This window comes from Caretta caretta, chromosome 10 (assembly GCF_965140235.1).
Source record: "Caretta caretta isolate rCarCar2 chromosome 10, rCarCar1.hap1, whole genome shotgun sequence".
In the NCBI taxonomy this organism is placed as follows: domain Eukaryota; kingdom Metazoa; phylum Chordata; order Testudines; family Cheloniidae; genus Caretta; species Caretta caretta.
Window position 1 is genome coordinate 11,201,186 of NC_134215.1, and position 16,000 is coordinate 11,217,185.

Here is a 16,000-nt window from a genome sequence, read left to right on the forward strand (position 1 = left end):
TCACAAAAACATGTTCTTTGAATAGTGTGTCTGGAGGATTATGTTGTATTAAAATGAATGTCGTTCAAGATTAACTGTTTATTTTTGGGAAACCACACTAGTAAGAATGTTACTATATAATGGTTTCTGAGGTACTTTGATTATAAGCTCATGTTCTGTGGCACTCAAAACTGTTTAACATCTCACAGTTCTGTCCCCCTCCAATTTTTTTTTTAACGCAATATCCTTGCTGTGTGTTTTTAAAGGGCTGGAGCGGATGAGGTATTTATGTCTGTACTTCAACATTAACTGCAAACTTGTTAAGTAATCCAAGATTGCATGTGTGTTTTAAACAAAATGTTTTGTCAAATATCCTAAACAAGCTTCGGACCCTTGGTCTAGAAGTTGGGGCTGAAACCTGCTGAAAAAAAGACTTCAGTGCTCTGTGTATTAAAAGAAAACAAAAAACCCCTCACATCTCTGAACAAAGCAGTTTCATTTTTAAATTGGCTTACAACAGATGACATGCTGTACCAATGAGTCAGTTAGCTCATATAAAACCAAACCTTGTAGTTGATATATCCATCATTCAAATTGCTTTTGATTTTAAGAACTAGATGTCTACTACATGGAACTCTTGAACATGGGTGTGCTTTAATGGCCGTTGAAATGCCTTTCAAATTTAAACTTTATCTTGTGCATTCAGTCTGAAATATAAGCCTTATCTAAAACTTCAAATCATGAAGACTGACTCGGTCTATTCTATATTGTCAAGAACTGTTTGGTTAGAGAACTAGATATTTCCTCCCCTCCCCACAAAATCTGATTGTTAGAAAAATGAAATCAGAAGGTGGCAATTTACTCACCAAAAGCCCTTTTTGTGAACGTGGCAAGTTAAAAGGAAGCTTGCTATTAGAGAACAAACTGTGCCTGTTTTGCCCAGCCCTGTAGTACAAAAACTCGCAGAATAATATGAAATATTTATTACAAAGAAACTGAAATGTCTTGTTCTGCCTACAAACTGGCTGGAGACAGCCATCTTTATGAAAAAAGGTGTCTTGAGAACTTAGAATGGGATCTAAGCCAGGGGGTGGCCAACCTGTGGCTCCGGAGCCATATGCGGTTTTTCAGAAGTTAATATGTGGCTCCTTGTATAGGCACCAACTCCGGGGCTGGAGCTACAGGCTTCAACTTTCCAGTGTGCCGGGAAGTGCTCACTGCTCAACCCTTGGCTCTGCTACAGGCCCTGCCCATACTCCACTCCACTCCACCCCTTCCCGCCCCCTCCCCTGAGCCTGCCATGCCTTCGCTCCTCCCACTCCCTGCCAGAGCCTCCTGCACACCACGAAACAGCTGATTGGGAGGTGCAGGGAGGGAGGGAAGGGGAGGTACTAATTGGTGAAGCTGCCAGTGGGCGGGAGGTGCTGGGAGCCGCGGGGGAGGGGGGAGCTGATGTGGGGGCTGCTGATGTATTACTGTGGCTCTTTGGCAATGTACATAAGTAAATTCTGGCTCCTTCTCAGGCTCAGGTTGGCCACCCCTGATCTAAGCTATTTAACTTAAAGTCCACTAGAAAATGCCATGGCATTATATTGGAACCCACACTGCCAGTGTCAAAGCCCTGTTTCACAGCAACATAAACGCCTCTAGGAGTCCATTAAAAATGTCAGTGGCAATTTAAAATTGATAACATCTAATGTGAACTCCAACTACATGACTGAGCAAAAAGGCACTAGTTCTTTAAGGCTATGTGGTAAACACATAGACATGTCTCATGCATCTTCACATTTTTTTTATTTGAGCTAGAGTTCTTGGGCATAGAGACAATGATCTGTAAACCAGCCTAATTTACTTCAGTAGACTATGCTGAATGCCCTTTCTAAAACAGGAGTTGGCTTCCATGCTGAATAACTCCTTTCTAAGCTTAGAGGGGAGGTGTGACCAGCTCTCCATGTGTGACATACCCAACAAACAATCATGTTTTTTGGTGAGTTCCTGTTTCTTTTTACATGGCAATCATCAAAGTTTCCTAAGGTATTTCCCCCAGGCTCGGTAGCAAGAAAACTTTGTAAAACACTCCCTCTATTAAATAACCTCCAGAGTGCTCCCATCTCCTCCTTTTTAAGCCAGTTTCATATTCCAGCAGACTTTTCTGGTAGCTCTTACAATACATTGTGTATTTCAGGTCAAGGCTAATAAGTGGAATAGACTTGCAGGTCTCTGCAGTACTTGAGGGGGGAAAAATAATTTGGGTTGAGCAATAGGAGTGCACTATTGAATTGAAGGACTTTCAGGTGTGTAAAAAGAAAAGGAGTACTTGTGGCACCTTAGAGACTAACCAATTTATTACCTATTTATTATTATTTATTACAGCATCCGATGAAGTGAGCTGTAGCTCACGAAAGCTCATGCTCAAATAAATTGGTTAGTGTCTAAGGTGCCACAAGTACTCCTTTTCTTTTTGTGAATACAGACTAACACAGCTGCTACTCTGAAACATTTCAGGTGTGTGCAACCAAAATTATTTCAGCTTTTCAATCCAGCCAAATCTTTCAATTAATCTTCATTAAAACTGCCTTTCGTGGGGCTGAGTTAGTCTAACTTTCTCAGGGACAGGATGTGTCATGAACTGGTATCAGTATCCAACTGCTTAAGACAGGTGGAAAGAGATATTAATGCTTAACACTGTTTCAGACGTGTCTGCTTCAGTAGGTGTTTGGATAATACAGTGATGGGGTGGGAGTTGCTTATAAGTTGCTAGACAGAAAATATTCTAGTATACATTTGATATAGGTCTTTATTTTTATACTTTGCTATCTGACCATGTCATTGTAAAAGTGTTTCTCCCCATCCCCCACCAGATATATAGCAGCTAAGTTGCTGGAACAAGGAAAGTTTTTGTTCCTTCTTATGTTGCTCCTTGCAATGGAGCATATTTTGGATCCCCTTCTGAATTGTCCTTCCACAGGACTACTGACTTGTGCTACTGTAAGCTTCATGTACTTTTAAGTTCGAGTTCGTTTACATTTTTATTTTTTGATCACTGACTCTGTTTTATCTGAATCATTCCGCAGGGCTGCAAGGTTCTCGTTGATGCACGGGACAAACTAGGGATTCCTTGGCAGTACACGGAGAACGAGAAGCATGGAATGTTTTTGATGGCTTTTGAAAACAAAGCTGGAATGCCTATAGAGCCTGCCACCTTCCAGTTGTATGTACCTGCACTGAGCGCACTGTGGAGGGATTCTGGGATCAAGGAAGCTTTTAGCCGTCGGAGCGAGTATCAGCTGGTAAGTATATCCAACTGTATGGTGATTGAAAAGTTGTAAACAGGGTTTTTTCAGTCTGAATCCAGTTTAAGAGCAGATTGCTAAACCCAGTGTGTTGCCATAATACAAGCAAGCTGTAGCACTGCTATAAATCTGAGCATGCTATAGCAGCAAGAATGAGTAGTAACTGGAGCCAAACTGAAAAAAAATATGGGGCAGTAGGAAAGAGTGGACAAGACTGGATAGACTGGAAGAACAAGAGGAACCAAAAAAGGCAGGAAATGATTGAACAAAAAACCCCCCAAAACCTGAGCTGCTCAGTTGGGCCGATCATAGTAGGCCACTGATTAATGCACACTTCTTTATATTTGTCCAGTTTTGCCAACTTGTATTATATTGATGCTGGCAGGCTATTGCTATTTGCAGATCAGCTCTTTTGAAGTTAATGTGATCCCTTTCCAAGCTGTTCTTGGATTTTTTTTTTTCCTTTTTTATATCTGCAGGTTGCACTTGAGGCAGCATTTGGATGTCATCCTAAAAATAAAAACGGTTTTCCCCTGTTTTTCTTTTCAAACAGACTTCTAGAGTTCAGCACAAAACTCATTACATAATATAAAATGCAGATAAGAGCACTTCTGATATTGAACATTTTTGTCTTTGATCTGAACAAACATATTTATTTATTTATTTATTTTATGCCTGTTGGAGCAGTTGATGACCACCCTTTATTCCCCTGTCTTGTCTTCTCCCCTACCTTCCCCACCTCTTTTCTCCCCTCTCCCCCTAGCCCCAAATAATGAGGTGATTGTCGAGGGACTATAGCCTCTTTTGGTTGATTGGGGTTTTTTGGTTGTCACTAACCTCAAGATGTGGCTACCTATTTGGGTTCAAACAGTGGTATAACTAAAATCTGACCAGTCACTTAAGTGGCTTAACTTAATATATAAGCTTAGAAGCTATGTTCCATGTTTCTCACTCTGTAACTTCACATAAAACACTTCCTTTTTTTCATTGAAAAGAGACGTTGTGACTTCCTAAAATTGGGCATAAGAGGGATGTTTATTCTAAATAGTGTTTTCCTTGCTTTGCTGCTATAAATAACATTGTGTTCAAAGAAAGGAATTTAATTCTGTGTGATGGAGAATGTGACTTCAATGTGAGAATTGCCAGATGCAAAGGTGAGCCCAGCAGTAGTGAATTCCAAGTTGGGGCCTCCCCTTAGTATATTACACTATCAGTATTACCACTCTCCTCAGACAGGAGGTGAAATGCCATTCCATCTCTCCCTCTCCCACCTCTGAGCAACCATAGTGTTTGAGGCGGACAGGACAGGGAAAGAAGCAAAGTCAAGTGCAGAGTTTTAGATTTGAGCAAACATAAAAATTGGAAATGGAGAAGTACTCTGAAGACTCCTTTCTGGGTGCTGCTGTGATCCGAGACCTCTTAAAATGTTGAGTTTAAGAGCCTCTCTTCCATCCGGTTGGGATTGTAATTCTCCAGATTTGAGATTAGTTTGTGTACTTTTAAGGTCTGGAATGGGAAACTGTTACTTGTGCAGACTTCCACCCACACACTGTCAGTTCATAGTTAAGGAGGAAATAGTCAGTCCAAAATAATCTTAGTCCTTTTGCGTCCTAGGCCTTGACGTGTAAAAGTAACAGATATTGTAATGTAATGCAACTGACAGTAATGTAACATTAATAATTTACCTAGACCAGGCATAACACTAAAACACATTCTTTGCCTATATCAGAAATTATTCTTTGTCTTCCCTTGCACCATGCTCTTGTGCTCCCAGATACACAAGTCTGCAGTGTTTTTGTTAGTACTTTCATACAAGGAAGCAAAGTGGCCCTATAGCTCTGCTCTTTTTCTAAGGAGTCAAGTTTTTGGCTTAATTTCAATAATGTCATAAAACATAATATATGCCATTCTTTATATTCTCATTGTTGCCTGACTCTGGAAAAGCATTTCTGAAAACTAATTGCATAAATAAACTCTGAAGTTCTTGAAATGGAATGTGCTTGAAGTTTAAGGGCAGGAATTACAGCATTGCTGTGTCTTCCTTTTTTGGCCCTAAAAGGAAGAACTGGAATTAATGGAATAGCTTATAACAAGATTAAAACAAACATTTCTGTTTAGCAGTGTCTTTTAGTAGTAAGGGTCCAACGCTCTGCTTTTTGTGCCCTTACAGTTAAGATTGTCAGTACTTCCATTATATCCCTTTTCCAGAAGTCTCTAACTTTAACTCTAAAATTGTGCTTTTGCTGAAACATGACTTAAAAATTCTCAGATCAGGAGTGACTCCCTTAAAATAGCTAGAGAGCTTTTTCAGTTTAGTAAGGTTTTTTGGGGTTTTTTTGGTTTTGTTTTTCGTTCCCCAAAGAAAAAGCTGTATATTCTATTTCACTATGTGTGGTAATGCCACAAGGGGTTTTATTTAAAGCCCAAACAAACAAACCCTTGCCAATATACCTCAGCACCACAACTAATAGTCCTTGGAAATTTATTTAGGATAAGTATTTCCTAGGTATTTTAACAACTTATGAATTAATCTGGTTTATTTTCAGCATATCTAAACATCCTTTAATTTGCAGATTGAAGTCTTTCATGCAGGTGTCCGGCTTGCCAGCTTAACTCTGTAAATTATTATCTTCTTAAAATGCTTAGTTATATTTGCTAACCCTAAATAACTGAGACTATTTAGACCTAAACACTTTATGACTACTTGAGCTGTGATAGTGGGATTGGAAACTCACCCCTTGTAAGTGGCTGAAGTTGGTTACAGGAGAAACAACCTTTGAATATTAAAAAGTGACTAAGTATACTGAGGGGGTGGGGGGCAGGTGGCAGAGTGGAGAACTGTTACATAGGTCAGATGCTCCCTCCGCATCACTAAATATCAGTGAAATTTATTATGTTGGAAAGACTAGTTCCTTGATACAAGATTTTTTCCAAGACTATAAATTAAGGCTGCTCTTGCATTCTTGAACTTCAGCTACAAGCTTTAAACAAACAGAAGGCAGAGATTCAAGCTAAAGACACGAGAGCTCCACCTTTATGTTGAAGTCAGTAATATTTGTAACATCTAATGCAGAGATTCCCAAACTCTTTTTGCTGAGCTCCTCCATTCAGTCATGTCCCATGCATAGGGAGGGAGAGGGAGGGGTACCAAATACCCATAGGAGGGTCCATGGGGGTATTCACCACTGGGATTTGAGGAAGTGTTCCGCTCCCTGCAGTGGTCAGGTGATCTCACTCTTGGGTCCTGGTTCCCTGCCTGTCCTTGCTCTTCTCTTTCCACTCCCCCTCTTCTCCCGCCCCCCATTTTGCAGGGAAAATTCACAGGACTGTGCTGAAGGGCTGGGGTCAAGAGGAGAGTGGAGTACTGTCCCCCTCCCTGCCTTCTGGACACTGCCCCATCCTGATCCTGGCTTTTCAGTGTGGTCGTGTCTGCTTCCCCTGTGCAGACGCTGTCCAGAAAGGCAAGGGGACAGTGCTCTGCACACTGAAGGGTTGGAGTCAGCACGGGGCTGTGTGAGGCAGGAGTATCAGTACTCCTGGGGTGCGGCCTTCAGCTTGCAGTTCTCAGAGTCCGTCCCGTCCTGCCCACTGGCCTTCCCAGCAGAGGAGGTTGACAGCTGGTGGGTGGCTGCAGCAATGGAGGAATGAGATGGGTAGGGAGCTTTGTCCCTTCAGCTAAGACCTCTCAGACAGAGCCCCCTCCATACTCCCAGCCCTTTAATGCTGACCTATCAGGTCCTTGCGTCCTCCAGTAAACTCATCAGTTTACCCCACAGTTTGGGAACCTCTGAACTAATGTAACCATGACTTAAATTGGTTATGTAGAAATATATTTTATGGATATTAAGGGAAACAAAATTGTTATGGGCCCCAGAACTATTGCTTCGGAATATTTTATATACAAAGGCATAAATGTAACCTATAGTAGTACAGAATACTACTTGTAACTCAGCCTGCTGTGAATAACATAGTTTAAGACAGAAGACAGGAATTCAAAGTTATCAACTATAATGCATGATATGGCACACAGATACAATCAGAATGATGCCTTAAATATAAGTTAATTATAGTTTATTACATTAAAGCTTCATAAGTGTACAGTAGGAACTTAGAATTATGAACACCAGAGTTACGAACTGACTGGTCAACTACATACCTCATTTGGAACTGGAAGTGTGCAATCAGGCAGCAGCAGGGGTGGGGGGAAGCAAACACAGTACAGTACTGTGTTAAACGTAAAATACTTAAAATAAATAACTTAAATAATATTTTAAAAAACCCTTTGTAAGGAAACAGTTACTGTGTTGCATTTAAATTAAGATGGTGAATAGCAACATTTTTCTTTTGCACAGTGAAGTTTCAAAGCTGTATTAAGTCAATGTTCAGTTGTAAACTTTTGAAAGAACAACCACAACATTTGTTCAGAGATACAAACAGCCTCCATTCCCGAGGTGTTCATAATGCTGAGGTTCTACTATATGTGGTGCATGGAATTAAAATGTTCTTGAAGGCATAGGTACTAGTTTTTCAGACTGATGCGTTACTAGACAAGTCCTTTCAAAAATAATCTTGCTGCTTAATAAATTGACTGATTCTGCTTCCTCTTGTTGGCTCTTAGGGCTGTTCATGCAATGCCTAATCTCATTAGGATGTAGCAAAAGGCTGGTAGCTGAGGTCAGAGAGATTGGGAGTAGCTTGTGGTCTGGTTTTTTTTGTGTTTAAGTGGAATCCTTATTTATAATCCCATATTGTAGATACTGGTTTAGATCTTGTCCACACCTGTGCACTGGTTTGGTTAAATCCCTACGTGGGCACTTAAATTGGTCTAAATAGATGTAAACCAGATTTAACATGTCTCTGTTGATTTATAGGTCTTGTATATGTGAGCAACTGAATTCCTTTAACTAAAGGTGTGACTTTAAACTGACTTGGTCAAATAGAAGAATCCACGTAGAAGTTTGCTCCTTAGTTCTTTTTAGTTTAAACCAATTACTGATTTAAACTGAAATAAGCCTGATTTTTTTAATCTTAACTGAAACAAGTGCCTGTAAAGTCTCTTGCACCTGTTTTAATACCTAACTGGTACAACTATGTGTAAACCAGGCCTTAGGGATGCTTGCAGTGAAGACCTTCCTTAACACTGTAAAATATCTTCAGGGTGGTCTTGCAGTCAATTTAACACTAAACGTCTTTTGTTTTTTTAAATTTAAGCTCTGTGTAGTAACATGTTGTACAGTCATTTATGCAATGTATCTGTCTACTAAACCATACTATAGTAGTAATTCTGCTTTTGAACTGTATATTTTTAAAAAAAAAATAGTGGTTACTAAAAAGTAAAGTAAAATATGATGCATGGATTGACTACCTATAGCTAAAAAAATCTAATCTATAGGTGCCTTCCTTTGTAATGCTAAATTTGAATTATTGGTTTAGCAGTGGAAAGCTTGTTGGATAAAATGGCTGTTTGATTATAACCTAATATCTGAAATTTTCTTCACTTGGACCAGAGGAGCTGCCTCTAGGCATTTATCAGCACTTTCTGTTTCATACACAATGCATTCAAGTGCTGCCTGTAAATCCCTGTCTGGGTATGTGAGCCTCTTAGAACTGAGTGGGTGGATTCCACAATAGCAGTATTTTCTTTGCTTCAGTGTCTCTCTCCTTCTAAAGCAGCCTAACCAATTTCACTCTCTTCACATCCCGCCCATTCTCCTCTCCTCCTCCCTCCCCCCAAGTTCCTCTTTTCCTTGTATGCAAGCAAGTAGTTCTGGGACAAAAGCTTCATTGTGTATTTGGTTACATTGTCAGGTCGCTGTCCTCATTTTTTTAGCTACAAGAATAAGAATTCTTTTGTAATCAGTATGTGACTCTCTACACCCCCCCATATTTTCTGTCTTTATTTTTGAAAGGAATACATTTTATCACTTCACTATAGATACCCGGTAACACTTGTTCTCTCAGGTTTTCTGTGCTACCTCAGATTCCTCCCTGCTAGCAGTACATTCCTCCCTGCCAGCAGATGGAGACAGAATACTTGATTTGCATGACTACTTCCACAAAGGAGCTTGTTATTGCGGAATCCTTTGTTGCTTGTCTCTAATACATGGAAGTGAAGAATTTCCAGTGCTCTTGTGTAAACTGGAGTTCCATATGTACCAACATCTCGGGGTTGTAGGGCTTAGGTGTTGTAGCCATGACTGCTAGCCATGACAGCACTGGTTCCAAGTCCATCAGACTGAGTACTTGGTGGCCTCCTGTCCAGCTGAAGGCTCCATTCTATGTCAAAGGTACTAGGGAAACTCAGTGCAAGAATAGTGGCTGCCCTATGGATGCAATAAATGGTGGTAGATTTACTCTCTCACCTCTTCCTGCACTGGGTGTACTCCGTGCATGTGAGGAGGAAATCATGGCAACTCTCTTCGGCAGCAATGAGATGGCATAGGCTCAACCCTCTTTCTCCACTTCTCTGAAAGTAAGACTGGCAGCAGATTACTCCTTTTATCCAGCAGATCTTGCACCCAAACAACAAGGGATAGAACTTGCAAAAGCTATTTCCTGTGCACACACTTGCTCTTCACTTTAGTGTGTGTTGCGGGGGACGGGGGACTTCTTACCCAAAATTGGTGCACACAAAAATTGACGTGTGAGCATAGCTCAGCTCAATTGGCTATCGGTATCTTGGTGTTGGTCCATAGCAATGGATACAGTCGTTAACACACGTGGGCCTAATAGGACTTGTTAAGCAAAAAAGAGAGACTCCTGTTTCAGTCAGTGTAAATGTGAATTTTATCCCAGCACCCCAGCCCTCTTAAAGATTAGAAAATCTACCTTGATAAATAAACTGAGCTCCTTGAATCTACCTTAAGAAACAAGGTTTAAGAGAGGCAAAGAGTCCTGTGGCACCTTATAGACTAACAGGTGACTTGATTATGGTCTGTAAGTACCTTCATGGGAAACAAATATTTAGTAATGGGCTCTTCAGTCTAGCAGAGAAAGGTATAACCTGGCTGAAGCTAGATCAATTCAGACTGGAAAGGAGGTGTAAATTTTTGACAGTGAGGGTAATTAACCACTGGAATAACTTACCAAGGATTGTGGTGATTTTTTCTATCATTGGCAAGCTTTTTAAATTGGGAAGAGATGCTCTAGGAATTATTTTGGGGGAGTTCTACAGGAATGCAGACTAGATGATTACAATGTCTGTTCTGACCTTGGAACCTATGAGAGAGCACCAAATATTAGCTTTTATATGACGCAGCAATTCATGAGAGGCATATATGGAGGGGTTGTGCGGGTTGCAGAGGTAGGAGGAAACTTCCTGCTGTGCTCATGTTAAACTACTACTAATGAGTGTTATATGCAATTCCTTGTGCAGAGAGCCATAAATGATCTAGAACCCCTGAAGCCTTTTGGGGGGGCAGTTTGCGATAGAAGCTCAAGAAAAATACTTAACTGTTCTTTTATAGGTTCTTTTGATATTCCCTGTCTTTGTATGGGACCCCTGTGTTTGGAACACTATCTCCCTGAAGGGTTCACTTCATTTACTTGCTGATAAATATAAATTTCTGTTGGATATCAGACTTCACAGGAAGGCTAATGGAGTTTTATGATGCTTTCCCAGTATCTGAAAACTCAGTAGTATGCATTGTTTTATCGAAACGCTGCATGGGTTTGTCTGCACTGAAGTAAAACACCACGACTGGCCCATGTCAGGTGACTTAAGCTGCAGGGCAATAAAATTGTATGGTGGATGTTCGGGCTCTGACTGCCCGCAGGTCCCCCGGGCTCCCGCTCCTGCTCAAGTTCGAACATCTACACTGCAGTTTTATAGCTCTGAGCCCCATGAGCCTGCGTCAGCTGATGTGGGCCTGCCAAGAGTGTTTTATTGCTGTGTAGACATGCTCTGTGTAACCTGATGTGGCAGTATGTCTCCAGTACTCAAGGTGAAACATGGATTGAAAGCTCTCACTCCATCTCAGACCCTCAGTGGTTTTACATTTTAGACATAAGCGCATGACTCAAATAGCATTTTGCTCTCTTCTTCCTATGTGAAATAGTATAACTATAATATACAAGCATGGTGAAGAGGATTTGTGTATCTAATGTCAACTCTATATACTTACTGTGGATTTGCTCTTCAGGAATTTTAAGTGCCAAATTAGCTCTGTTGTACAATAGTTCATAAAACAAATGTTACACGTAGACCGCTGTTCTCCAAACCACTGCTCAATCATAAACTTACGCAAGAAGGCTACAAATGTTGCTTGTTCTGTAACTTTGACCTCTTTTTCAGTCCAGTTACTCTTACATATTCTATCAGTTGTGTCCATGGAGGCTTCTGATAAAGATGTACAAAAAAAATAACAAAACTATTCATTACTTCATCTTGAGCATAATTTAAACAAGGTGCCAGCTACAGAGAGAACCTTTTCTTCACACAATATTCATTGCAAAACTATTTTAAAAATTTCCAGGATTTTTCAAGTTTGCAAAACTTCTGTGAAATTGCAGCATCATGGGGAAGCTTTGCACAACATCATTTACATCTCTATTCAACACCACACTTTAGTATCCATGTGGAAGTCCATGGTGTCCCTACAAGCAGCATAACCTAGTGGTTGAGCACAGGATTACAAGCCAGAAACATCCTTGTCACGCGCTGGCCTTGATGTTTTGCAGTTACTAGTATTTGTAAAGTTCTGTGTAAGCTGTCTCTTAGCAGCCCTATGTGCTGATGGTTGCATCTTGTCCTCCAGAACCTAAACTTTCACTTAAATTTGTCTCTAACATGGCTGTGGAAATAATTTGAAGAATGTGAACCTGCTGTAATATGATGTAGTAGCGTATGCAGACAGCACTGAAACAATAGTTTCCAATGATGTAAACTGCCCCTGTTGAAGGGGCATTAATGCTGAAGTTAAATGTGAGCACTTAACCATTTAACTGCTGATCAAAACATTCCACTTCCTCCACTTTTGCATATTAAGATCTAAACAAGCTAAATAACATCTTGCTTTGACATAACAGGTGGCTGGATCTTGAGTTATGGGTGGACCTTGAGAGCAGTGATACTTTTCTTCTCTACTTGATCCTGGAGTAATGTGAGATGCTCAAAGCCACACAGCAATTAAATGACAGAACCAAGACTTAAAACCCTGGTTTTTGGGTGTCCTGTCCCCTAAGGTACTGTACTTGCAGTATCTTTTTGAAAACTTAAAACTTGAGGGCTGACACCATGCAAAACAAAACTGCAAAATTCTATACAAATTACTGGATATAGACCAACTTTGCATGCTTTTAGCATTGTACTTCTGCAGCGTGCAATCCTATGTATGTTTACAGGATTAAAAGTCATTAAATGAGATCAACAAACTAACCCAGTGCCAACAGAAACCTCCCCAAGTAGCCTACTTCAGAGCCCTCCCAGCATTTATTCTCTCACCCCAAAAACTGCCTTAAACAGGCTATCTTGAAGGTCACCAAAATCCAAGCTCAGGATTGAGGGGGAGTGATCTCCAAAGTTGAGGACCCCCTTGCTACTTTTAAGAAATTTCTGCTTAGTATCCCCTTTTCATTTAAACAAAGAACCCTTAGCTTGAGCATCTCACTGGACCATAAATGCTGTGGAACATCATGAGGAGAAACCCTGCTTCTAAGGTAGGTAAGACTCGAACCATTTAGGTATTCAAAGAGAAATAATCTTTCACTGGAAATCAATTGGAAGTCCTTGTAGGTTATGAAACACTGGTGCGATAGCCTTCCCTCATGCGGGAGGCTTATTTCTTCTCCCAAGCTGGAGCACATGCAAAAAAAGCTGCTCCATGAACAGAGCAATTATGTGATTTCTCCCCTGATAAATAGAATAGGGGCAACAAAGTGACATGTTTCTACCCTTTGCTCTACTTCAGGGTTATCTTCTGCTTGGCTGTTTTATCTGTAATTTAAAATGTTGGAGAATGGTTGTGTTACAGTGTCCTTTCTCCAAAGTTTTATATTACACTCCAACTAAGGGTTAAAAGCTAACTGTACTAAGTTCTTTGCGAACAAAGACAGTTCTTGTCCCAGAGAGCTTCCAGTCTAGGTTTATAGCAAAATTCAACAGCTGGATGAAGTGCAGTCATCATGGGAATTGGGAGGATGAGGCAAAGAGTAAAAGGAATATGTGTCTGTATGATAAACATGAGCTGCTAATAAGGAACAGGTATGGACATAGGGGAGGCTAGAGAGGCTGCTGGGGATAGCTCATGTTTAAATAAAATATGGAATGAGAACCTGTGCCGATGGGCTGCTTTGGTTTTCTATATTGTATTTGCCCCTCCCTGCTGCAATCCTTTTTGCGAATACAGACCAACACGGCTGCTACTCTGAAACCAATCCTTCATCTGTATTCTTTCTAATTAAATTGTAAACTCTTCAGGTTATGGACCATATTTTAGGTCTATAAAACATAGTATGTTCCAGGCATTTTTATTAATGCTTGCTGCTTGCTTCCAAAGGGCTAAAGTTTAGAGCTTGTCTGGTTCTGTTCAAATAGTATGGTCTTGGAGGTAAGTAAAAAGCTTCATATTTATAACACTAAACAAATTCTATAGGAGTCTCTGCTTCTGTCCCTTCAAATGCAAATGAGTATTTATTTGAGTTTGGTATGTTCAGGGTGGAAAGTAATTCGATCCCAATTCCAGTGTTCAGAATCTGTGACCATAATTTGCATCTTGCATAATAATGGCTGTACTTTGCTCTGAAAATACTTCCTGTCATCAAATCCTTCCTACTTATATGTACGTTACCAATCCTTATCCGGATTCATTTGTTTGCCTTTGCAGCTCATGTCTAGTGACATTTGACTTACAGAATTACCTGTGAGGGTTTCTAGCTTAGATGCTGAACCAGTCCTTGCTCTTTCTTTTTCATGTGGCTCTAGTCTTTCATGTTTACCAGTGCATATTCCCTTAAACACTATTCTGCTGAAGCATGAAATCTTAAATTTTTTAGAATGAAGCATTAACTTGGGATCCTAATTCCTGAGACTGCATTCTCTACTCCTAGCAGAAGGCTCTAATTTTATTATGCATACAACCAAGGTACAGAAACAATTTAAGTATTAAGACAAAAATACAAATTAGTCCTACTCTAAATCTTGCAGGATTTTATTGAGTATAGGGATTTGTTCAGAGTAAGACCAGCTGTAATTAATCTTTGCATTCCTATCAAGAAATGCTGGCATATGCTGTGAGAAACAAGGGAGGAAACTTTCAGCTCAGCCTCTCACTGAGCAACTACCCAACTGTGGCTAAAATCCACTGGTGTAATCTGCTCTCTAGTGTGCAAGAAAACTCAGATCTGCACAGACCGAAATCCAGCCCAGTTGGCTCTTGATTAAGCTGTTTGGTGTCCGTGTTTAGAAAGTAATTAAAATAGATCTTAATTTTCAAGACTCAAATTGTTGAAATAGTTTTCAGGGAGACATCAGTTTCAGGAATGTATTCTTCTGTACTGGAGGTCAAACGAAGTATCTGTAAATTTTAAGATCAGATTTGTGTACCTAAGGGAGGTAGATGCACAATTCCCATTGAATTTCAGTGCAAGTTGGTGCCTAAGTCCCTAGGCACTTTGTGAAAAACCTCCCACTTGATTCCAACATAGGGATTAACTACACTTGTTAGAGGCTTAAACAATAATGTTAACATTTTTCACATTAAAAGAAGCCTGCTGATCAGACACCAACATGAAGTCTTTGTCCTATAAAAGCTGAATTACTTGGGCTCACTAATTATGAAAGTGTTACTGTTATGTTCTCGCATCATTCTCGTATGAAGTGGTGATGATCACAGAAATGCTGCTAAAATGATTGTGGTGAACAAAATCGGTGAACACACAAAACAGCATACAGTACATCAGTGTCAGTGCTCAGTGGCAGAAATGGAAAGTATGTTTCCAGAACTCGTATGTATCTTCTATTTGAATTCTTTCAAGAGTTTTCTTTATGGCAGAAACTTCAGTCTTGTTTTTTAAAACTAAACTGCTACTGATTAGAAATGGATCAGAAGATTATAAAGAAGTTGCACTAGGAATCTTCCCCTGACTACACTTTTCATTGATGCAGGTGTGTTGCAGCTTAGTGTGGTGATGGCATTGCTTTTCCTGTTTGCCTCAGTCTTAGTTTTTGGCATTTCTCCATTTTTGATAACACGAGGTACCAATGCATGCTTAATATTACTCCTGGGAGAATTCTGCTCCAAAAAATTAAAAATTGTGCACTTAAAATTCTGCAGTTTTTATTTATTAAAATAACATTATATAATCAGACCAGTTTCGATTATTTTGGTAATTTTATTTCAAAATACCCGTTAGCAAGTATGTATGTAACAATACTCACTCTCTCGCTCTCTCTCGCTCCCTCTTCCCCCTCCTCCCCCCCACCCGGAATAGAGAGTTAAAGAAACTCCTGTGACAACCCAGTACCTGTTTCTCTGCCCCCTACCCCCCTGACCCCAGCCACAGACCACCCCAAGCCCAGACACTTAGATCTCCTATCCTGCCAGAGAGGCCAGCTGCGGGCCTTCCCCTGGTCCAGACATGCTCACCTTCTGCCCCCCAGAGCCCAGGGATCCAGAGGGAGAAACAGCCTGATGCTGGGTCCCAGGCTTTCATGGAGATTCCTGCACACTGCCCCCTCAGTCCTTTAGGGTGTGCTGGGAACTGCAGCTCCTGGGAACCCTCCAGTTTCT

The 16,000-nt window shown here is 40.5% G+C and overlaps 1 protein-coding gene across 1 annotated transcript in view; it reads left to right on the plus strand.

The window, feature by feature from the left end:
- Window positions 1-16,000, plus strand: part of GNA12 (G protein subunit alpha 12) — a 74,230-nt gene that overhangs the window by 17,857 nt on the left and 40,373 nt on the right. The window contains exon 2 of the mRNA XM_048866854.2: window positions 3,054-3,269. Coding sequence (XP_048722811.1) covers window positions 3,054-3,269 — 216 coding nt within the window. The remainder of the gene's footprint in view (window positions 1-3,053; window positions 3,270-16,000) is intronic.